This window comes from Mustelus asterias, chromosome 26 (assembly GCF_964213995.1).
Source record: "Mustelus asterias chromosome 26, sMusAst1.hap1.1, whole genome shotgun sequence".
Classification (NCBI taxonomy): domain Eukaryota; kingdom Metazoa; phylum Chordata; class Chondrichthyes; order Carcharhiniformes; family Triakidae; genus Mustelus; species Mustelus asterias.
Genome location: NC_135826.1, coordinates 38,896,587 through 38,919,755, shown reverse-complemented (window position 1 = coordinate 38,919,755; position 23,169 = coordinate 38,896,587). Strand labels below are relative to the sequence as shown.

General features: G+C 54.4%; 1 protein-coding gene across 1 annotated transcript in view; it reads left to right on the top strand.

Moving 5' to 3' along the window:
* The window catches only part of LOC144479704 (ubiquitin-conjugating enzyme E2 R2-like), a 23,085-nt gene extending 610 nt beyond the window's left edge, over positions 1-22,475 (top strand). The window contains exons 2-3 of the mRNA XM_078198734.1: positions 4,838-4,972; positions 20,322-22,475. Coding sequence (XP_078054860.1) covers positions 4,838-4,972; positions 20,322-20,538 — 352 coding nt within the window. The 3' untranslated portion in view covers positions 20,539-22,475. The remainder of the gene's footprint in view (positions 1-4,837; positions 4,973-20,321) is intronic.
* Positions 22,476-23,169: the final 694 nt, after the last annotated feature.

The following is a 23,169-nucleotide window of genomic DNA, read 5'->3' as shown; positions in this document are numbered from 1 at the left end:
TGCGCGTGTGCGTGCCCACTTTGCCTCTGTCTGGCGCCCACCCTCTCTGCTCCTCGTTCTTTTCGTTCCACGCCTGCACGCGCCCTCTCTACCTCTCTCACACCCGTGCGCCCCCCTCTCCCCAGTCACTCCCACGCGCCCCCTCTCTGCCCCAGTCATGCCCACGCGCCCCCACTCTGCCCCAGTCAGGCCCGTGCCCCCACTCTGCCCCAGTCAGGCCCGTGCCCCCACTCTCTGCCCCCCCCTGACCCTCCCCTCTGCCCCCCCCTCTGCCCCCCCCTCTGCCCCCCCCCTCTGCCCCCCCCCTCTGCCCCCCCCCTCTGCCCCCCCCCTCTGCCCCCCCCCTCTGCCCCCCCCCCCTCTGCCCCCCCCCTCTGCCCCCCCCCTCTGCCCCCCCCCTCTGCCCCCACCCTCTGCCCCCCCTCTGCCCCCCCCTCTGCCCCCCCCCTCTGCCCCCCCCTCTGCCCCCCCCCTCTGCCCCCCCCCCTCTGCCCCCCCCCCTCTGCCCCCCCCCCCCTCTGCCCCCCCCCCCTCTGCCCCCCCCCCCTCTGCCCCCCCCCCCTCTGCCCCCCCCCCCTCTGCCCCCCCCCCCTGCCCCCCCCCCCTCTGCCCCCCCCCCCTCTGCCCCCCCCCCTCTGCCCCCCCCCCCTCTGCCCCCCCCCCCTCTGCCCCCCCCCCCTCTGCCCCCCCCCCCCTCCTGCCCCCCCCCCCTCTGCCCCCCCCCCTCTGCCCCCCCCCTCTGCCCCCCCCCCTCTGCCCCCCCCCTCTGCCCCCCCCCTCTGCCCCCCCCCCTCTGCCCCCCCCTCTGCCCCCCCCCTCTGCCCCCCCCCTCTGCCCCCCCCCTCTGCCCCCCCCTCTGCCCCCCCCCCTCTGCCCCCCCCCCCTCTGCCCCCCCCCCCTCTGCCCCCCCCCCCTCTGCCCCCCCCCCCTCTGCCCCCCCCCCTCTGCCCCCCCCCCTCTGCCCCCCCCCCTCTGCCCCCCCCCCTCTGCCCCCCCCTCTGCCCCCCCCCTCTGCCCCCCCCCTCTGCCCCCCCCTCTGCCCCCCCCTCTGCCCCCCCCTCTGCCCCCCCCTCTGCCCCCCCCCTCTGCCCCCCCCCTCTGCCCCCCCCCCTCTGCCCCCCCCTCTGCCCCCCCCCTCTGCCCCCCCCCTCTGCCCCCCCCCCCCTCTGCCCCCCCCCTCTGCCCCCCCCCCTCTGCCCCCCCCCCTCTGCCCCCCCCCTCTGCCCCCCCCCTCTGCCCCCCCCCTCTGCCCCCCCCCTCTGCCCCCCCCCCTCTGCCCCCCCCCCTCCGCCCCCCCCCCCTGCCCCCCCCCTCTGCCCCCCCCCCCTCTGCCCCCCCCCCTCTGCCCCCCCCCCCCTCTGCCCCCCCCCCTCTGCCCCCCCCCTCTGCCCCCCCCCCCTCTGCCCCCCCCCCTCTGCCCCCCCCCCTCTGCCCCCCCCCTCTGCCCCCCCCCTGCCCCCCCCCCCTCTGCCCCCCCCCCTCTGCCCCCCCCCCCTCTGCCCCCCCCCCTCTGCCCCCCCCCCTCTGCCCCCCCCCCTCTGCCCCCCCCCCCTCTGCCCCCCCCCTCTGCCCCCCCCCCCCTCTGCCCCCCCCCTCTGCCCCCCCCCCTCTGCCCCCCCCCCTCTGCCCCCCCCTCTGCCCTGCCCCCCCCCTCTGCCCCCCCCCCCTCTGCCCCCCCCCTCTGCCCCCCCCCCCTCTGCCCCCCCCTCTGCCCCCCCCCCCCTCCTGCCCCCCCCCCTGCCCCCCCCCCTCTGCCCCCCCCCCTCTGCCCCCCCCCCCCTGCCCCCCCCCCTCTGCCCCCCCCCCTCTGCCCCCCCCCTCTGCCCCCCCCCTCTGCCCCCCCCTCTGCCCCCCCCCTCTGCCCCCCCCCTCTGCCCCCCCCCCTCTGCACCCCCCCTCTGCACCCCCCCTCTGCACCCCCCCTCTGCACCCCCCCTCTGCACCCCCCCTCTGCCCCCCCCCTCTGCCCCCCCCCTCTGCCCCCCCCCTCTGCCCCCCCCTCTGCCCCCCCCTCTGCCCCCCCCCTCTGCCCCCCCCCTCTGCCCCCCCCCTCTGCCCCCCCCCTCTGCCCCCCCCCTCTGCCCCCCCCCTCTGCCCCCCCCCTCTGCCCCCCCCCCTCTGCCCCCCCCCTCTGCCCCCCCCCCCTGCCCCCCCCCCTCTGCCCCCCCCCCCCCCTCTGCCCCCCCCCCTCTCTGCCCCCCCCCTCTGCCCCCCCCCCTCTGCCCCCCCCCCTCTGCCCCCCCCCCCCCCCTCTGCCCCCCCCCCTCTGCCCCCCCCCCTCTGCCCCCCCCCCCTCTGCCCCCCCCCTCCCCCTCTGCCCCCCCCCCCTCTGCCCCCCCCCCCCTCTGCCCCCCCCCCCTCTGCCCCCCCCCCCCTCTGCCCCCCCCCCCCTCTGCCCCCCCTGCCCCCCCTCTGCCCCCCCCCCCCCTCTGCCCCCCCCCCCCTCTGCCCCCCCCCCCTCTGCCCCCCCCCCCCTCTGCCCCCCCCCCCCTCTGCCCCCCCCCCCCCCTCTGCCCCCCCCCCCCTCTGCCCCCCCCCCCTCTGCCCCCCCCCCCCCCTGCCCCCCCCCCCTCTGCCCCCCCCCCCCTCTGCCCCCCCCCCCCTCTGCCCCCCCCCCCCTCTGCCCCCCCCCCCCTCTGCCCCCCCCCCCTCTGCCCCCCCCCCCCTCTGCCCCCCCCCCTCTGCCCCCCCCCCTCTGCCCCCCCCCCTCTGCCCCCCCCCCCTCTGCCCCCCCCCCTCTGCCCCCCCCCCTCTGCCCCCCCCCCTCTGCCCCCCCCCCTCTGCCCCCCCCCCTCTGCCCCCCCCCCTCTGCCCCCCCCCCCCTCTGCCCCCCCCCTGCCTCTCTGCCCCCCCCCCTCTGCCCCCCCCCCCTCTGCCCCCCCCCCTCTGCCCCCCCCCCCCTCTGCCCCCCCCCCCTCTGCCCCCCCCCCCTCTGCCCCCCCCCCCTCTGCCCCCCCCCTCTGCCCCCCCCCCTCTGCCCCCCCCCCTCTGCCCCCCCCCCCTCTGCCCCCCCCCCCTCTGCCCCCCCCCCCCCTCTGCCCCCCCCCCCTCTGCCCCCCCCCCCCCTCTGCCCCCCCCCCTCTGCCCCCCCCCCCTCTGCCCCCCCCCCCTCTGCCCCCCCCCCCCTCTGCCCCCCCCCCCTCTGCCCCCCCCCCCTCTGCCCCCCCCCCCCTCTGCCCCCCCCCCCCTCTGCCCCCCCCCCCCTCTGCCCCCCCCCCCCTCTGCCCCCCCCCCCCTCTGCCCCCCCCCCCTCTGCCCCCCCCCCCCTCTGCCCCCCCCCCCCTCTGCCCCCCCCCCCTCTGCCCCCCCCCCCCCTCTGCCCCCCCCCCCTCTGCCCCCCCCCCCTCTGCCCCTCCCCCCTCTGCCCCCCCCCCCTCTGCCCCCCCCCCTCTGCCCCCCCTCTGCCCCCCCCCCCTCTGCCCCCCCCCCCCCTCTGCCCCCCCCCCCTCTGCCCCCCCCCCCTCTGCCCCCCCCCCTCTGCCCCCCCCTCTGCCCCCCCCCTCTGCCCCCCCCCCTCTGCCCCCCCCCCTCTGCCCCCCCCCCTCTGCCCCCCCCCTCTGCCCCCCCCCCTCTGCCCCCCCCCCTCTGCCCCCCCCTCTGCCCCCCCCCTCTGCCCCCCCCCTCTGCCCCCCCCTCTGCCCCCCCCCTCTGCCCCCCCCTCTGCCCCCCCCCTCTGCCCCCCCCCTCTGCCCCCCCCCTCTGCCCCCCCCCTCTGCCCCCCCCTCTGCCCCCCCCCTCTGCCCCCCCCCCTCTGCCCCCCCCTCTGCCCCCCCCCTCTGCCCCCCCCTCTGCCCCCCCCCTCTGCCCCCCCCCTCTGCCCCCCCCCTCTGCCCCCCCCCTCTGCCCCCCCCCTCTGCCCCCCCCCTCTGCCCCCCCCCTCTGCCCCCCCCCTCTGCCCCCCCCCTCTGCCCCCCCCCTCTGCCCCCCCCCCCTCTGCCCCCCCCCTCTGCCCCCCCCCTCTGCCCCCCCCCTCTGCCCCCCCCCCTCTGCCCCCCCCCCTCTGCCCCCCCCCCTCTGCCCCCCCCCCTCTGCCCCCCCCCCCTCTGCCCCCCCCCTCTGCCCCCCCCTCTGCCCCCCCCCTCTGCCCCCCCCCCTCTGCCCCCCCCCCCTCTGCCCCCCCCCCCTCTGCCCCCCCCCCTCTGCCCCCCCCCCTCTGCCCCCCCCCTCTGCCCCCCCCTCTGCCCCCCCCCTCTGCCCCCCCCCCCTCTGCCCCCCCCCCCTCTGCCCCCCCCCCTCTGCCCCCCCCCCCTCTGCCCCCCCCCCTCTGCCCCCCCCCCCTCTGCCCCCCCCCCCTCTGCCCCCCCCCCTCTGCCCCCCCCCCTCTGCCCCCCCCTCTGCCCCCCCCCTCTGCCCCCCCCCCTCTGCCCCCCCCCTCTGCCCCCCCCCCCTCTGCCCCCCCCTCTGCCCCCCCCCCTCTGCCCCCCCCCCTCTGCCCCCCCCCCTCTGCCCCCCCCCCCTCTGCCCCCCCCCTCTGCCCCCCCCCTCTGCCCCCCCCCCCCTCTGCCCCCCCCCCCTCTGCCCCCCCCCCCTCTGCCCCCCCCCCCCCCTCTGCCCCCCCCCCCCTCTGCCCCCCCCCCCCTCTGCCCCCCCCCCCCCTCTGCCCCCCCCCCCCCCCCTCTGCCCCCCCCCCCCTCTGCCCCCCCCCCCTCTGCCCCCCCCCCTCTGCCCCCCCCCCCCCTCTGCCCCCCCCCCCTCTGCCCCCCCCCCCCCCTCTGCCCCCCCCCCCCCCCCTCTGCCCCCCCCTTCCCGGCCCCCCCCCCCCCCTCTCGGCCCGTGCACGCATGCCTTCACTCTTGTCACCCCAAGGCCGTAACTCTGTTCCCTGTTTCCAATGCAGAACAATTCTTCTCAGTGTCATCTCCCTGCTGAACGAACCAAACACTTTCTCTCCTGCCAATGTGGATGCTTCAGTGATGTTCCGAAAATGGCGAGACAGTAAAGGAAAGGACCGAGAGTATGCAGAGATTATTAGGTGAGTTTAGCCTCTGTTGACTATCGCCCCTGTTCTACACCAGTGTCTGGGCAGCAGCAGAAATTGGAGGGTTGCAGATATCGGGGTAGGTTTGAAGAATAGAATTTGACCTCTGTCCTGCTCTGTCGCAGTGCCCCGTGTAGTTTGGAAATAGAACAAAGAACAAAGAACAATACAGCACAGGAACAGGCCCTTCGGCCCTCCAAGCCCGTGCCGCTCCCTGGTCCAAACTAGACCATTCTTTTGTATCCCTCCATTCCCCCTCCATTCATATGGCTATCTAGATAAGTCTTAAACGTTCCCAGTGTGTCTGCCTCCACCACCTTGCCTGGCAGCGCATTCCAGACCCCCCACCACCCTCTGTGTAAAATATGTCCTTCTGATATCTGTGTTAAACCTCCCCCCTCCCTTCACCTTGAACCTATGACCCCTCGTGAACGTCACCACCGACCTGGGGAAAAGCTTCCCACCGTTGGGAATGGAGAGCCACGAATACTTGGCCAATATGTATTGCCACTCGGGCACTCTGTCACTCGACCAGCCTCCCATCCATTGACTCTGTCTACACTTCCTGCTGCCTCGGCAAAGCAGCCAGCATAATAGGACCCCACAAAACCCGGACATTCTCTCTTCCACCTTCTTCCTTCGGGAAAAAGATACACAAGTCTGAGGTCACGTACCAACCGACTCAAGAACAGCTTCTTCTCTGCCGCTGTCAGACTTTTGAATGGACCTACCTCACATTAAGTTGATCTTTCTCTACACCCTAGCTATGACTGTAACACTACATTCTGCACTCTCTCCTTTCCTTTTCCCCTCTGTACTGTATGAACAGTCTGCTTTGTCCGTATAGCATGCTAGAAACAATACTTTACTTTTCACTGTATCCCAATCCGTGACAATGAATCAAATCAAACAAGAACGAGCCAAGGTTCTGGCTGAAACAAGTTAAAGGACAAGAAGCTGTTAAACTGCCAGAGTCACAGTGAAATACTGGAATAGGAAAGAAGTTAAAATTGTCTATACTTCATTGCAAGAAGTATTACAGACAAGGTAGATAAGTTAAGGGCACGGGTAGACACTTGGCAGCATAATGTCATTGCTGTAACGGAAACCTGGCTAAAGGAGGAGCAAAATTGTCAGCTCAGTATCCCTGGATGTAGAGTCTTCAGACACAATAGAGTGGGAGATAAAAGGAGGGAGTGTAGCACTATGGTTAAAGAATCAACTCCAGTTGAGGGAAGGGATGACACACTGAATGGGTCAACAGACGAGATGAGTTTAGAAATAATAAAGGGGCAGTCACACCACTGGGAGTTTATTCCACACCCCCAAATAGTGAAAGGGAGATAGAAGAACAAACATGAAATCAAATCTCTGTCTGTGAGAACAAGAGGGCAATAATAGTGGGAGACTTTAACTATCCCGATATCAACTGGGATTCAAACAATACACAGGGCACTGAGGGAGAAAAACCCAAGCAATGTGTCCTGTCAAATGTTTTTAACCAATTACTGACACACCCAACGTGAGGAGATGCAATTCTATATATAAACCAATATCGTCGATGGAGACGGGAGAGGTGCCGGAGGATTGCGGATGTGGTTCCTATTTCCAAGAAGGGGAATAGGGATAGCCCAGGAAATTACCGACCGGTGAGTCTAACCTCAGTGGTTGGTAAGCTGATGGAGAAGATCCTGAGGGACGAGATTTATGAGCATTTAGAGAGGTTTAGTATGCTCAAGAATACTCAGCATGGCTTTGTCAAAGGCAGATCGTGCCTTACGAGCCTGGTGGAGTTCTTAGAAAATGTGACTAAACACATTGACAAAGGGAAAGCGGTAGATGTGGTTTATGTGGATTTTAGCAAGGTGTTCGATAAGGTCCCCCATGCAAGGCTTCTAGAAAAAGTGAGAGGGCATGGGATCCAAGGTGCTGCTGCCCTGGGGATCCAGAACTGGCTTGCCCAAAGGAGGCAGAGAGTGGGTATAGATGGGTCTTTTTCTAAATGGAAGTCGGTCACCAGTGGTGTGCCCCAGGGATCTGTTCTGGGACCCTTGCTGTTTGTCATTTTCATAAATGACCTGGATGAGGAAGTGGAGGGATGGGTTGGTAAGTTTGCTGATGACACGAAGCTTGGTGGGGTTGTGGATAGTCTGGAGGGATGTCAGAAGTTACAGAGGGACATAGATAGGATGCAAGACTGGGTGGAGAAGTGGCAGATGGACTTCAACCCAGATAAATGCATATTGGTCCATTTTGGCAGGTCAAATGGGATGAAGGAGTACAATATAAAGGGAAAGACTCTTAGTACTGTAGAGGATCAGAAGGACCTTGGGGTCCGGGTCCATAGGACTCTAAAATCGGCCCCGCAGGTGGAGGAGGTGGTTAAGAAGGCATATGGTGTGCTGGCCTTTATCAATCGAGGGATTGAGTTTAGGAGTCTGGGGATGATGACGCAGCTATATAAGACCCTCGTCAGACTCCACTTGGAGTACTGTGCTCAGTTCTGGTCTCCTCTTTAGAGGAAGGATGTGGAAAAGATTGAAAGGGTGCAGAGGAGATTTACAAGGATGTTGCCTGGATTGAGTGGCATGCCTTATGAGGATAGGCTGAGGGAGCTCGGTCTTTTCTCCTTGGAGAGACGTAGGATGAGAGGAGACCTAATATAGGTATATATGATGTTGAGAGGCATAGATCGGGTGGACTCTCAGAGGCTTTTTCCCAGGGTGGAAATGGCTGCTACGAGAGGACACAGGTTTATGGTGCTGGGGGGTAGGTACAGGGGAAATGTTAGGTGTAAGTCTTTCAGTCAGAGGGTGGTGGACGAGTGGAATCGGCTGCCGTCAGTGGTGGTGGAGGCAAACTCAATAGGGTCTTTTAAGAGACTCCTGGATGAGTACATGTGACTTAATAGGATGGAGGGTTATAGGTAGGCCTAAAAGGTAGGGATATGTTCGGCACAACTTGTGGGGCTGAAGGGTCTGTTTTTGTGCTGTAGTTTTTGTATGTTTCTATGTTTTTAATTTCTTCTTGAAATCACACAGCGTTTTGGCCACAGCTACTTTCTGTGGGAGTGAACTCCACACATTCACCACCCTCTGGGTGAAGACATTTCTCCTCACCTCACTTCTAAAAGGTTTACCCCCTTATCCTCAAACTATAACCACTAGTTTTGGACTCCCCCACCATTGGGAACATTCTTTCTGAATCTACCCTGTCTAACCCTGTTAGAATTTTATAAGTTTCTATGAGATTCCCTCTCACTCTTCTAAACTCCAGTGAATATAATCCTAACCAACTTGGTCTCTCCTCATGTGACAGACTGGCCATCCTAGAAATCAGCCTAGTAAACATTTGCTGTACTTTTTCTACGGCAAGGACATCCTTCCTCAGATAAGGACACCAAAACTGCGCACAATACTCCAGGTGTGGCCTCACCAACACCCTGTACAATTGCAGCAAAACATCCCTATCCCTATACTCAAATCCTCTCGCTATGAAGGCCAACATACCATTTGCCGCCTTTACTGCCTCCTGTACCAGTTTTAGCATTTTAATGGAAAAGGACAGAGATAAAACAGGAATAAAAGTTTTCAGATTCTGCAGGAATGAGAAGGGACTTGGCCGAGGTGGACTGGACAGCACTGCTAGGGGATAAATCAGTGGAAAACCAGTGGGAAGCACTAAAAAGTGAGACCCTAAATGTACAAAGTTGGCATGTCCCCTCCAAAAATAAGAGTGGTACTGCCAAATCTAGACCCCCCTGGTTGTCTAGAGGAATACAGGGAAAGATCAAACAGAAAAAAAAGTGTACAGTAGGCACAAGGAACTAAGCATTGCAGATTGCCGAGGTGAATATAGGAAGTGCAGGGACAAAGTAAATAAGGAAATCAGGGCATGAAAAAATATTAGCAAGTAAAGTTAAAGAAAACCCAAAGAGATTTTACCAATAAATTAATGGTAAAAGGTTAAGGATAATGTGGAACCTATTAGAGATGAAGAAAGGAACTTGTGTGTCGATGCAGAGACTGTGAGAAGGGTTTTAAATGAATATTTTGTCTCCATGCTTACAAAGGAAAGGGTTGATGCAGATTTAGTATTCCAGCAGGAACACAGAGGTATTGGATAGGATAATCATAAAGAGAGAGGGAATACCCAAAGGGTTGGAATCCTTGGAAGTTGATAAGTTGCCAGGACCAGATGAATTGTTTCCGAGGCTGCTGAAGGTCAGGTAGGAGAGAGCAGAGGCTCTGAGGGTGATTTTCCAATCCTCACTAGATATAGGGGAGGTACCGAAGGACTGGAGAAATGCAAATGTAGCTCCATTGTTTAAAAAGGGATTGAAGGAAATGCCAAACAATTGTAGGCCGGTTAGTCTTGCATCAGTGGTGGGCAAATTAGTAGAATCAATCCTGAGAAATAGGATTAACTGTCGCATAAAAAGGCATGGACTGGTCAGGGAAGGTCAGCATGGATTTGTTAAAGGAAGGTCTTGCCTCACAAAGCTGATTGAATACTTTGAGGAAGTGATAAGAAGGATTGATGAGGGTAGTGCAGTGGATATTGTTATAATCCAGGTCAGAAACTCCAAGGTATTTTATGAAGTCAGCCTAGGCCGTAAGTTTTGCGCTTTAAATTTGGCTGGGGTAAGAATAAAATGTTTCACTTCAGGAATGATTCAAATGACCCACTAGGGAGCTTTTATCAAACAACGTTTATTTAAGAATACAGTTAACACACAGAAAATTAGCAATAACTTACAAACAAGTAAAAAAAAAACCAACCATGATATTGTATAAACCTTAACCATTAAATATCTTTCCAACCAAACAAACATTCTTGCAAACATACACCCGTCCTAGGTTTAGCACAGAAAGCAAGTATGCTCACCTGATGCTGGATCTAATGGCTTTCCAGCCCCCTCTGCGGTTTACTCCTTTGGATGTTGAGACGAAAATGCTGAGAACCTGTGGAACCCTGGAACCTTCGTCCCACTTTGAGAGACAGAGGCAGTCCTTTCCTCTAGTTACTCACTAGCCAGCCACCAAGAGCTAAATTTCCAATCCCAGAGAGAGAGACAGAAACACTGTTTTTCAGTCTGCATTCCAAGCAGCTTCTACCGAACCAAAATGAAGTAACTCTGGATTTCGCCATGAAGGAACGACAAACCAGACAATTCAGAAAGGTTATAAAACCCCAGGACACTGCGTTAGACCCAGATTAAGAATAAACAACAGCTGGAATAAACAAATATGACTCCAGCAACAATAAAAGGACATCAGCTCATTCACTCGGGCTCATTGCAATAAAAACCTGGTTGCTTCCAAACTGCTGAGAATGGGATCAAAAGTACACTTTTTGCATTGTCTGCATGGATTTTAGCTCAGCGTTTGACCAGGTCCCACATGGCGGATTGGCCAGAAAAATAAAACCCATGGGACGCAGGGTAATGTGGTGAATTGGATCCAAAGTTGGCGCAGTAACAGGAAACAAAGGGTAACGGTCGATGGCGCCCTTGCGAATGGAAAGCTGTTTCAAGTGGGCTTCCACAGGGCTCATTGTGGGGCCCTGCTGTTTTGTATATTAACGATTTGGATGTGAATGTGGGGGGGGGGCACAATTGGGAAATTTGCAGACGACACAAAGATTGGCATGTAGTGGATAGTGTGGGTGATAGCTATAATCTCCAAAACCATAATTGATGGGATGGTGCAGTGGACGGTAAAGTGGCAGATGGATTTTGACACAAGTGTGAGATAATGCATGTTGGGAGGTCAAACGGTTATATACTAAGAGGGGTGGATACAGCGAGAGATCTTGGTGTACAAGTACACGGGTCCCTAAAGACAGCAGTTCAAGTAGACACGGTTGTAAAGAAGGCAGATGGAATGCTCTCCTTCAAGGCCTTTGACAAGGTGCCGCATGGCAGGCTCGTCTGGAAGGTTAGGTCGCATGGGATCCAGGGAGAGCCAGTAAATTGGATTCAAAATTGGCTCGATGGTAGGGAGCAGAGGGTGAAGGTTGTTTCTCGGGTTGGAGGCCTGAGACTGTTGGTGTGTCTCAGGGGTCAGTGTTGGGACAATTGTTATTCGTGGCACGGTCAGTGAGGGAGAGTCGACTATTGGCGGCTGGTTAACATTGTGACTTAGATATGAGAGTGCGGACACTGAGCCACTGCGGACACTGAGCCACTGCGGACACTGGTCAAATCAAGGTGGGTAATGTTCTGATACTCAACAATGATTTGATTGAATAGTGGGACAGACTTACTGGGCTGAATGGCCTCCTCTGGTGCTTGCGGTGCTGGAGGTCGTTGTTCAGTTGGGGCATGCGGATGTTGCACAGGGGCTGCAGATTGCTGCTTCCTGCAGTCCCTTTCCCAGTGATGGCGATCCCACGGGAACAGAGGAAACCTTTCAGCCCCTCTGTTCTGTCCAGCTGCTTCCTGAACATGTCCCTTATTCCGATGTGGGTGTATTTCAGGACAAAATGACACTGACCTTCCGAACATGGGGCTGAGGTTGGGGTGGAGGAGTTGGTAATAATCTGATGGAAGCAATAGGACTTTGCTAGTGGAGTAATATCGGGAGTGAGCGGATTGGGCACAGGAAGATCCAGTAATAATACGCTCATAGTCTGTCTGCTTTTTAATACCCAGTGAGTACCGTTAGTGGAATTTCAATGATTCCTGTTTATTCTTTCACCAAAGAGTTAACAGAATCAAAACTAACTCATACTGCGGGAGAAAAATTCAGGTGAAGAAGGGGCTTGGAGCTCTGAAAGCTTGTGTGGCTTTTGCTACCAAATAAACCTGTTGGACTTTAACCTGGTGTTGTTAAACTTCTTACTGTGACCTCCCCCATGGCCAGAGAACAATTGAAAATTTGGGTCAGAGCCCCTGCAATCTCCAACCTTGCCTCCCACAGCAACATGGGACACAATTCATCCCGGACCTAGAGATTTATCCACTTTTAAGGCTGCCAACAACTCCAATACCTTGTCCTTCCTTGCGTCAATTTGCTCATGAACCTCTCAGCCTCTCTTTGCCTGAATTCCACACCATCGTCCTCATTCTCTTGGGTGAAGACAGATGTGAAGTATTCATTCAACACTCTACCAATGTCCTCTGGCTCCACCCACAGATCACCTCCTTGGCTCCGAAGGGGCCCCACTCTTTCCCTGGTTATCCTCTTCCCATTGATGGACTTAGTCATGTAGGTTTACAGCATGGAAACAGGCCCTTCGGCCCAGCTTGTCCATGTTGCCGTTTTTACCACTGAGCTTTTCCCAGTTGCCCGCATTTGGCCCATATCCCTCAATACCCATCTTACCCATGTAACTGTCTAAACGCTTTTTATAAGACAAAATTGTACCTGCCTCTACTACTACCTCTGGCAGCTTGTTCCAGACACTCACCACCCTCTGTGTGAAAAAATTGCCCCTCTGGACACTTTTGTATCTCTCACCTCTCACCTTAAACCTATGCTCTCTAGTTTTAGACTCCCCTGCCTTTGGGAAAAGATATTGACTATCTAGCTGATCTATGCCCCTCATTATTTGATAGGCCTCTATAAGATCACTCCTAAGCTCCAGGGAATAAAGTCCCAGTCTATTCAGCCTCTCCTTATAATTCAAACCATCAAGTCCCGGTAGCATGCTAGTAAATCTTTTCTGCACTTTTTCTAGTTTAATAATATCCTTTCTATAATAGGGTGACCAGAACTGTACACAGTATTCTAAGTGTGGCCGTACTAATGTCTTGTACAACTTCAACAAGACATCCCAACCCCTGTATTCAATGTTCTGACCAATGAAACCAAGCATGCCGAATGCCTTCTTCACCACTCTCCACCTTTGACTCCACTTTCAAGGAGCTATGAACCTGTACCCCTAGATCTTTGTTCTTTAGTCTCTGCAAAGCCCTACCATTAACTGAGTAAGTCCTGCCCCGATTCGATCGACCAAAATGTATCACCTTGCATTTATCTAAATTAAACTCCATCTGCCATTCATTGGCCCACTGGCCCAATTGATCAAAATCCCGTTGCAGTCCGAGATAACCTTCACTGTCCGCGAATGACCAATCTTACAACCGTACAAACTTACTAACCATGCCTCCTATATTCTCATCCAAATCGTTTGTTTATATGACAATAACAGTGGGCCCAGCACCAATCCCTGAGGTACACCACTGGTCACAGGCCTCCAGTTTGAAAAACAGCCCTCTATAACCACCCTCTGTTGTCAAGACAATTTTGTATCCAATTGGCTACCTCAGCCTGGATCCCAAGACATTTAACCTTGCGCAACAACGTACTATGTGGTACCTTGTCAAAGGGCTTGCTAAAGTCCATGTAGACAATGTTGACTGCACTGCCCTCATTGACCTTCTTGGTTACCCGCTCAAAAAATTCAATCAAATTCTTGAAACATGGTTTTCCACTCTCAAAGCCATGCTGACTGTCCCTAATCAGTTCTTGCCTCTCTAAATGCCTGTAGATCCTGTCTCTCAGAATACCTTCTAACAATTTACTCACTACAGATGTGAGGCTCACCAGCCTGTAGTTACCAGGCTTTTCCCTGCAGCCCTTCTTAAACAAAGGCACAACATTTGCCACCCTCCAATCTTCAGACACCTCACCCGTGACTATCGATGATTCAAATATCTCTGCTAGGGGACACGCAATTTCCTCCCTCGCCTCCCACAACGTCCTGGGAGATACACTTAGAACATAGAACATAGAAAGCCACAGCACAAACAGGCCCTTCGGCCCACAGGTTGCGCCGATCACATCCCCACCTCTAGGCCTATCTATAGCCCTCAATCCCATTAAATCCCATGTACTCATCCAGAAGTCTCTTAAAAGACCCCAACGAGTTTGCCTCCACCACCACCGACGTCAGCCGATTCCACTCACCCACCACCCTCTGAGTGAAAAACTTACCCCTGACATCTCCTCTGTACCTACCCCCCAGCACCTTAAACCTGTGTCCTCTCGTAGCAACCCTCTAATACTATGGCTGTCCCAGTCAATGTTGGGAAAGTTAAAATACCCGACTATTACCACCCTATTTTTCTTGGAGCTATCTGTAATCTCCTTACATGTTTGCTCTTCAATTTTCCACTGACTATTTGGGGGCCTGTAGTATAATCCTATCAAAGTGATCTCTCCCTAATTTCTCAGTTCTACCCATACAGACTCAGAGGGTGAACCCTCGGATATGTCCCCTCTCAGCACTTCTGTGATGTTTTCCCTGATCAAAAACGCAACTCCCTCTCCTCTCTTACCTCCTGTTCTATCTTTCCTATAACATCTGTACCCTGGAACATTGAGCTACCAGTCCTGTCCCTCCCTTAGCCATGTTTCAGTAATTGCTGTAATATCCCAGTCCCATGTACCCATCCATGCCCTGAGTGCCTTGCCTGTCAGGCCTCTTGCATTGAAATAAATGCAGTTTAATCTTGACTTCCCTTTCTCTCTGCCCAGCTTTCTCAGACCATCTGTCCAGTCATGTTTTGTACACTCTCCCTGTGTTTTATTTCTCTGAGCCTTACTGGACCCATTCACTGAGCTCTCCACAGTCTCTGTACTCTGTACTGTGGCCCTTTTTGGTTTTTGTCTTTGGTTTCTCTGCCTTCCACTTTTCCCTTTACTGTCTTTTGTTTCCGTCCCCGCTTTACTTCCCTCTGACTTCCTGCATCGGTTCCCATCCCCCTGCCACATTAGTTTAAACCCTCCCCAACAGCACTGGCAAACACTCCCCTTAGGACATTCGTTCCAGTCCTGCCCAGGTGCAGACCATCTGATTTGTACTGGTCCCAGTTCCCCCAGAACCGGTTCCAAAGTCCCAGGAATTTGATCCCTCCCTCTTGCACCATCCCTCAAGCCACGTATTCATCTTAGCTATCCTGACATTCCTCTCTGACTAGCACGTGGCACTGGGAGCAATCCTGAGATTACTAACTTTTGAGGTCCTACATTTTAGTTTAACTCCTAACTCCCTAAATTCAGCTTGTAGGACCTCATCCCGTTTTTTACCTATATTGTTGGTGCCTATATGCACCATGACAGCTGGCTGTTCACCCTCCCCCCTCCAGAATGCCCTGCAGCCGCTCCGAGACATCCTTGACTCTTGCACCAGGGAGGCAACATACCGCCCTGGAGTCTCGTTTGCAACCATAGAAACGCCTGTCTATTCCCCTTCCAATTGAGTCTCCTATCGTTATCGCTCTGCCACTCTCTTTCCTGTCCTCCTGTGCAGCAGAGCCAGCCACGGTGGCACCTTCCCCTGGTGAACCATCTCCCCGACAGTATACAAAATGGTATATGTGTTTTGGAGGGAGATGACCGCAGGGGACCTCTGCACTGCCTTCCTACTCTTCCTCTGTCTGGTGGTCACCCATTCCCTATCCCCCTCAGTAACTTTTATCTGCGGTGTGACCAACTCACTAAACGTGCTATCCACAACTTCCTCAGCATTGTGGATGCTCCAAAGTGAATCCATTCACAGCTCCAGAGCCATCAAAGTATCTACCAGGAGCTTCAGTTGGGCACACTTCTTACAGGTGAAGGAGCCAGGGACACCAGAAGAATCCCTAAATTCCCACATTACACAAGAGGAGCATGCCACGGGTCTGGGATCTCCTGCCGTGACTTAACCCTTAAGTTAACTTACAACTACAATGTCAAGAGAAAAAAAGAAAGGAAAATCTACTCATCAGTCACCAGCCAATCACTGGCCCTCGAGTCTCCCTCGCAGATCCGCCTCTCTGCTTCTCCCGAAGATAAGCACCTCTTTCCCCATAGCACTGAATTCCCACTCGGCTCCAAATTCCCGATACCCTCACTTTGGCTGCAGTCTCTCTCCCACTGGCTTGCGTGAGCTCACGGATCCATTTAGAGAACATCTTGGGATTTTCCCTACTTTTACCAGCTGTCCCCTCTTTGCTTTCCTGATTGCTTTCTTAAACTCCACCCTGCACTTTCTATACCTCACTAATGCCTCCACTGATTTGCTCGCCTTGTACCTTTTTAAAAGCCTTTCTTTTCCTCCTCATTATATCCTGAATGTCTCTGGTCATCCATGGTTCTCGGGGCTTGTTATTCCTACCTATCACCATCGAGGGAACATGTTGGACTTACACCCTCCCCATTTCCTTTTTGAATGCCCCCCCACTGCTCTTCTATAGATTTTCCTGTTAGTAGCTGTTCCCTGTCCACATTGGCCAGATCCTGCCTTATTTTACTAAAATCCACTCTTCCCCTAGTCCATACTAGAACCAGAGGGCACAAACTCCGGCTAAAGGGACGATCCTTTCACACAGATGAGGAGGAATTCAGCCAGAGAGTGGTGAATCTGTGGAACTCTTTGCCGCAGAAGGCTGTGGAGGCCGGGTCATTGAGTGTCTTTAAGACAGAGATAGGTTCTTGATTGATAAGGGGATCAGGGAGCATGGGGAAAAGGCAGGAGAATGGGGATGAGAAATCAGCCATGATTGAATGGCGGAGCAGACTCGATGGGCTGAGTGGCCTAATTCTGCTCCGATGTCTTATGGTCTAAAACGTCTTTTTTGCAACTTGTCTGTTTCCTTGTCTATAACAAGCTGAAATTGTACTGAGTTGTGATCACTATCACTAAAATGCTCCCCCACCATCACCTCAACTACCTATCTGGCTTAATTCCCCAGAATCGGGTCCAGCGCAGCTCCCCTCCTTGTTGGACCCTCTGCATTTTGATTTAAAACGTCCTGTAGACATTTCAGGAAATCTACTCCATCCAACTTTAAACACGATGTACATCCCAGTTAATGTGGGGAGGCGATGACCTCGTGGTATTGTCGCTAGACTTTTAATCCAGAAACTCAGCTAATGTTCTGGGGACCCGGGTTCGAATCCCACCACGGCAGATGGTGGAATTTGGATTCAATAAAAAATATCTGGAATTAAGAATCTATTGATGACCATGAAACCAATGTACTTTAGGGAAGGAAATCTGCATCCTTACCTGGTCTGGCCTACATGTGTCTCCAGAGGCACTACAATGTGGTTGACTCTCAACTGCCCTCTGAAATGGCCTCGCAAGCCACTCAGTTCCAGGGCAACTAGGGATGGGCAATAAATGCTGGCCAGCCAGCGACACCCATGTCCCACAAATGAATTTTAAAAAATGATGGAAACGTGGAAATCACTGAATTGTTCATGATTTTGCACCCCTCTGCGAATTGTGCACTTATCTGCTCCTCAATTTCCCTCACTATCTGGGGGTTTATAATAAACACCTAACAATGTAGCTGCCCCATTTTTATTCCTAAGCTCTCCCCACAAAGCTTCATTTGATGCCCCCTTCAATATATCATCTCTCACTGCAGCAACTGCCTCCTTCACTAATAATGCAATATCTCCTCCTCTTTTACCCCCTCCCCCGTCTCGCCTGAAGATTCCATATCCCGGAATGTTGAGGTGCCAATCGTGTCCTTTAAGCATGTCTCTGTGATGGCGACTATGCTTCCACATGTCAATCATTGCCCTCAACTCATCCGAATTGTACTATATGATTCTGTGTCCTTATTCTGCTAACAGTCTGTGTCCTCTCCCCCTGCCAAGTTAGTTTAAACTTCTCCCAACAGCACGAGCAAAATGCCCCCTTTTTCTTTTGAATAATTTGTATCTAATAACTAACTGCCCCTGCTTTTTGACTGCAGTTAATCAATTTCTTCATTTCAACCCTCTTTCCCATGTCATCCCAATCCCACCCTTGCCATTCCCATCCGTCAATCCTATTCCTTTTGGGAACATCGCTCCAGTTTTGGGTTTCCTTTTGTTGTTGTTATTCTCATTAGCTGTTCTACACTGCCCTTTGTATGGGTGGATGCTGGCCACTGCTGTCCTGTGTGTGCCTTTGCTGGGGCCAGGAGCTGTACGCCAACAAACCCATCGCTTAAATGAACTGACAATTATTAAAGGAAATAGATCAAAATCTTTGTATCCTCATTGGCGACGGGTGAAGTTCCAGAGGATTGGAGAATAGCCAATGTTGTTCCATTGTTTTAAGAAGGGCAGCAGGGATAATCCAGGTAATTACAGGCCGGTGAGCCTTGCATCAGTGATAGAGAAATTATTGGAAAAGATTCTTCGGGACAGGATTTACTCACATTTGGAAACAAATGGACTTATTAGTGACAGACAGCATGGTTTTGTGAAGGGGAGGTCGTGCCTCACTAACTTGATTGAGTTTTTCGAGCAAGTGACGAAGATGATAGATGAGGAAAAGGAAATGGATGTTGTCGACATGGATTTCAGTAAAGCCTTTGACAAGGTACCTCACGATAGACTGGTACGAAAGGTGAAGTCACATGGGATCAGAGGAGAACTGGCTGGCCATAGAAGACAGAGGGTAGCAGTAGGGGGGTGCTTTTCTGAATGGAAGGTTGTGACTAGCGGTGTTCCACAGGGATCAGTTCTGGGACCTTTGTTGTTCAAAGTATATATAAATAATTTGGAGGGAAATGTAGCTGGTCTGATTAGTAAGTTTGCAGGTGACACAAAAATTGGTGGAGTTGCAGATAGTGAAGAGGATTGTCAAAGGATACAGCAAGATATAGACCGGTTGCAGACGTGGACAGAGAAATGACAGATGGCGGTTAATCCGGATCAAGTGAGATAATGCATTTTGGAAGGTCCAATGCATGTAGGAATTATACAGTAAATGGTAGAACCCTTAGGAGTATTGACAGGCAGAGAGATCTGGGTGTACATGTCCACCGATCACTGAAAGTGGCAAAGCAGGTGGAGAAGGTCATCAAGAAGGCATACGGCATGTTTGCCTTCATCGGTCAGGGCATTGAGTATAAAAATTGGCAGGTCATGCTGCAGCTGCACAGAACCTTAGTTAGGCCTCATTTTAGAATATTCTGGTCACACTACCAGAAGGATGTGGATGCTTTGGAGAGGGTACAGAAAAGATTTACCAGGATGTTGCCTGGTATGGAGGGTATTAGCTATGAGGAGAGGTTGGAGAAACTTGGTTTGTTCTCACTGGAACGACGGAAGTTGAGGGGTGAGCTGACAGAAGTCTACAAGATTGAGTGGTATGGACAGAGTGGATAGTCAGATGCTCTTTCCTAGGGTAGAAGAGTCAATTACTAGGAATTATAGGTTTAAGGTGCATGGGGAAAAGTTTAGAGGAGATGCGCGAGGCAGGTTTTTATTTTGCACAGAGGGTGGTGAATGTCTGGAACGCGCTGCCCGGGGAGGTGGTGGGAGCAGGTACGATAGCGGCATTTAAGGGGCAACTAGACGAATACATGAATAGGATGGGAATGGAAGGATACGGACTCCGTAAGTGCGTACGGTTTTAGTTTAGGCAGGCATCATGATCGGCGCAGGCTTGGAGGGGCTGAAGGGCCTGTTCCTGTGCTGTACTGTTCTTTGTTCTGTTGGTCATTGAAATAGCTAGCGCCATCTGTGCAGACAAATGGAGTTGATGCTTCTGGTTTGATTGAGGGTCACAGACTGGAAAAGTTAACTCTGTTTCCCTCTCCTCAGTTGCTGCCAGAGCTGCTGAGTATTTCCAGCATTTTCTGTTTTTATTTCAGATTTTCAGCATTGGCAGTGTTTTATTATTATAGATTGCGGGATTGTCTAGAATTCCCCCTGTTGCTTTTTGAAATAATGCCATAGGATGGTTTACACCCACTTGAGGGGGCGGGGGTTCAATTAAATGCCTGTTCCAAAAGACAGCAGCTTTGGTCAGCTCCCACCTGGTGTTGCCTTTCTGACCAGGTGCAGGGGGGCTTTGCTGTTGCCCATCCTGTGTGCTCCGTTCCCAGAATGCATGAAAATGCATCCTGCATGTTCGGCCTCCATTTGAGAGATTCGGATTTGTGAGGATGATATCAGAACAAATTATCGGGAAAACTGATCCAGTTGGAGCTTTTCTGTAGAGTAACCGAGAGAAGCTTGCTGCATGATCTGACTCTTGCTTTGAAAGGGATCATGTAAAAACCTCAGCGTTGTTGACACAAGTGGGAGAGACCAGAAAGAGAGAACACCAATATCAGATAGACACTAATAAATCCAGTCAGGAATTCGGGAGAAACCTCTTAACCCAGAGTGGGGAGAATGCGATGTTCACCCCCAGAGGGAGTGGTTGATGTGAATCATTGAGGTTGGAGAAAGACTGAAAGGGGAGATGGTGATGGAGAGAGAGTGAGTGCGAGGATTCTCACGTGGAGCAGGATGTTTTCTGGGGTTGAATAAACCGGTTTCTGTGTTTGTAAATTCTGTGAAAGCTTTGCTTGTCCGAGACTTCACCAAAACTGGAAGTTTGTTTTTGTCTTTCTCAGAAAACAGGTTTTAGCCACCAAGGCAGAAGCAGATAAGGACGGTGTGAAGGTCCCGACAACCCTGGCGGAATACTGCGTCAAGACTAAAGCCCCCCCACATGATAATAGTTCGGACTTGCTGTACGACGACTTGTATGATGATGATATGGATGATGATGAAGATGGTGATGGCGATTACTACGATGATGATGATGACTCGGGAAATGAGGAATCATGACCAATGCCAGGCGGGAAGGGGTGAACAGCCAATCCCCTTCCCCACCCCACCCCCCTCCCAGGGGCTAATGGCTGCCCTGGCTCTGGGTCTAAGAGAAAGCCCACAGTATGATATTCATCCTCACTCCCTCCCTGTCCCCCCAGTAAATGTATTTGGAGCCCGTGTCGTATCAACACTGCTCTTCCTGAATAAAGTGTTTCCTGGCTGGGAGGGGGAGAGGAGCAGTTGGTTTTTGGGGGTGGGGGGGGGGGGAGGGACTGGTTTGTATTCTTGTCCTTGTATCTGATGCTGTCTCATTGTTTTGAAACTGATGGTGAAACATTTATGGGGTGGTGCTGCATCGCTCCATGTAATTTGCTGATAAAGATTTGCCTCTGGTACTTTCTACCTGATAGTCTACCCCTTTCTTCCCTCCATGTGTCAATGGTGGGGGGGACATTTGATCCAGCTGCAACCCCCTCTCCCCAGACAGCTTTCCGTTCAGATCCTGTTCCTGAAGATGCCCACGTGAATTTCCAAACCGGATTGTTTTCTATCTCCTGGTTCAGTTGCGTCTCTCTGCCTCAGAGTAAACTCTCTCACTGGGGGAGAGGCGGATCTGTGGGGCGCTCTCTTTCCGGGGTGAACCTTTTGCAACCTCCGTAACCGCTAACTCAATAAATCGGGCTGGTCTGATAAACAAAAGAAATCTGCAGCCTGAATGTCCCGTTACTGACCTTCCGCTGAACGGGTCTGTTCCAGCTGGGCTGAAAGCTGAAGTTAGCAGTTGGGGATGAGGCAGATTCCCGTAATGTGACGCTCCGGGACTGGCCTGCTTGTGTCACCCTCATTTCTGCTGCAGTGACACCTTTAGTCCCATCAGTCACAAAAATGAAATGAAAAGCTGAGTTGTGCTTTTCAATTTAAAGTTGTGTTGGTGATTAATTCCCCTTCAGAGAAATTCTGATATTCAGACTGTCTGGAATCTCTCGGTGCTTTTGTTACCATCAACCCAACTCCCCCTCGTGTTCAATTCCTGGGTCGAAGGTGGTGACTCAAGGGGACAAAAGGTGACCAGGCCAGAGTATTAATTCAGAGAGATTCCCTGTCCACTCAGTTCAAATCCAGCACATAGGAAGAAGCAGATTCCCAAATTCCCAGTGATTCTACGCTTCGTCATGTGGCCTGCCAATGTATACAGGCATGAGGCACTGGTGTGAACTTCAGGGAGAGTCAGCACCTTCAAGAGAGGAAGGGGACCCTGTACCCCAGTGAGAGTCAGCACCTTCAGGAGAAAAATCTGCAGTTTTGGGTTGGTAGTTTCTTCTGCTGGGAGAGGTGTGACCAGGGTCTCTGGGTGGGGAGGGGGCAGTGTAAATACAGGTTCTAACCTCTACCCTTGCTCCTTATTTTGGATAATTTGCAGTCAGATGTCCAGTCTGCGGCTCTTTCTGTGTGAACTTGGTATGCAATGTCCTTCATTGCCAAAAGGATATCTAACAGCAGAAACCAGACTGTTCCCTGAGGGCTGAGCCTGTTGCTGACCAGCTGAAACTATGGCCCACCCTGAGGGAGGGGGGATTGACCAGACTGGGCAAGTGGACCCCTGAGAGATGGTGCACTGGCCCCGAGGCTGGGGCCATCCATAGACCAAGGGTGAAAATCCCAGTGTTATGCACTCAATCCGTGCCTGAAGCTCTCCTCTCCACTGTGAGCCTGTGAAGCTCAAATAACTGACTGTATTTTGCAGGGGGTGGGGATGGGGGTGGCTTCCTCTGGCCTCCAACACCGGTGTCACTGGGATAGGCAGCCGCTCCCACTGAAACGTGTGAAATTTGTGATGTAGAGTCCAGGTGCACAGTCGCTTACTCCATGTTTGCTGAGCTGGGAGTTATCAGAATTTTGATTTGAAATCCTTTATTTCTTTGTTTCTAAATCTAATAAAGAACTTTGCAGGATCCTGTCGCTGTTGTTTATGTCACTGTGATTTACCCCACCCTGGAATTGGATGGAATGTGACCCTCTCTCTTTCTCTCGCGCGTGGACCCGCGCAGGTGCCGGAGTGTGGTGAGTAGGGGATTTTCACAGTAGAGTCATAGAGGTTTACAGCATGGAAACAGGCCCTTCGGCCCAACTTATCCATGCTGTCCTTTTTTTTAAACCCCTAAGCTAATCCCAATTGCCCGCGTTTGGCCCATATCCCTCTATACCCATCTTACCCATGTAACTGTCTAAACACTTTTAAAAAGACAAAATTGTACCCGCCTCTACTGCTACCTCTGGCAGCTTGTTCCAGACACTCACCATCCTCTGTGTGAAAAAAATTGCCCCTCTGGACACTTTTGTATCTCTCCCCTCTCACCTTAAACCTATACCCTCTAGTTTTAGACTCCCTAGTAACTTCATTGCAGTGTTAATGTAAGTTTACTTGTGACACTAATAAATAAACTTGACTAATTGGATAGGAGTAGACAGCGGTTTCTGGGTTCACTGCTAATGGGAGCTTTGCAAGTTGAGGCAAAATCAACTCCTCAAGTCTCATTTCCCCCAGTTACTGGAATCACTTTATTTCCAGCAGTTTCCTGTTTTAATGTCACGATTCACTCTGCCTGAAACACTGCCTTCCAACAGAGTAACAACCTGTGCAACAGT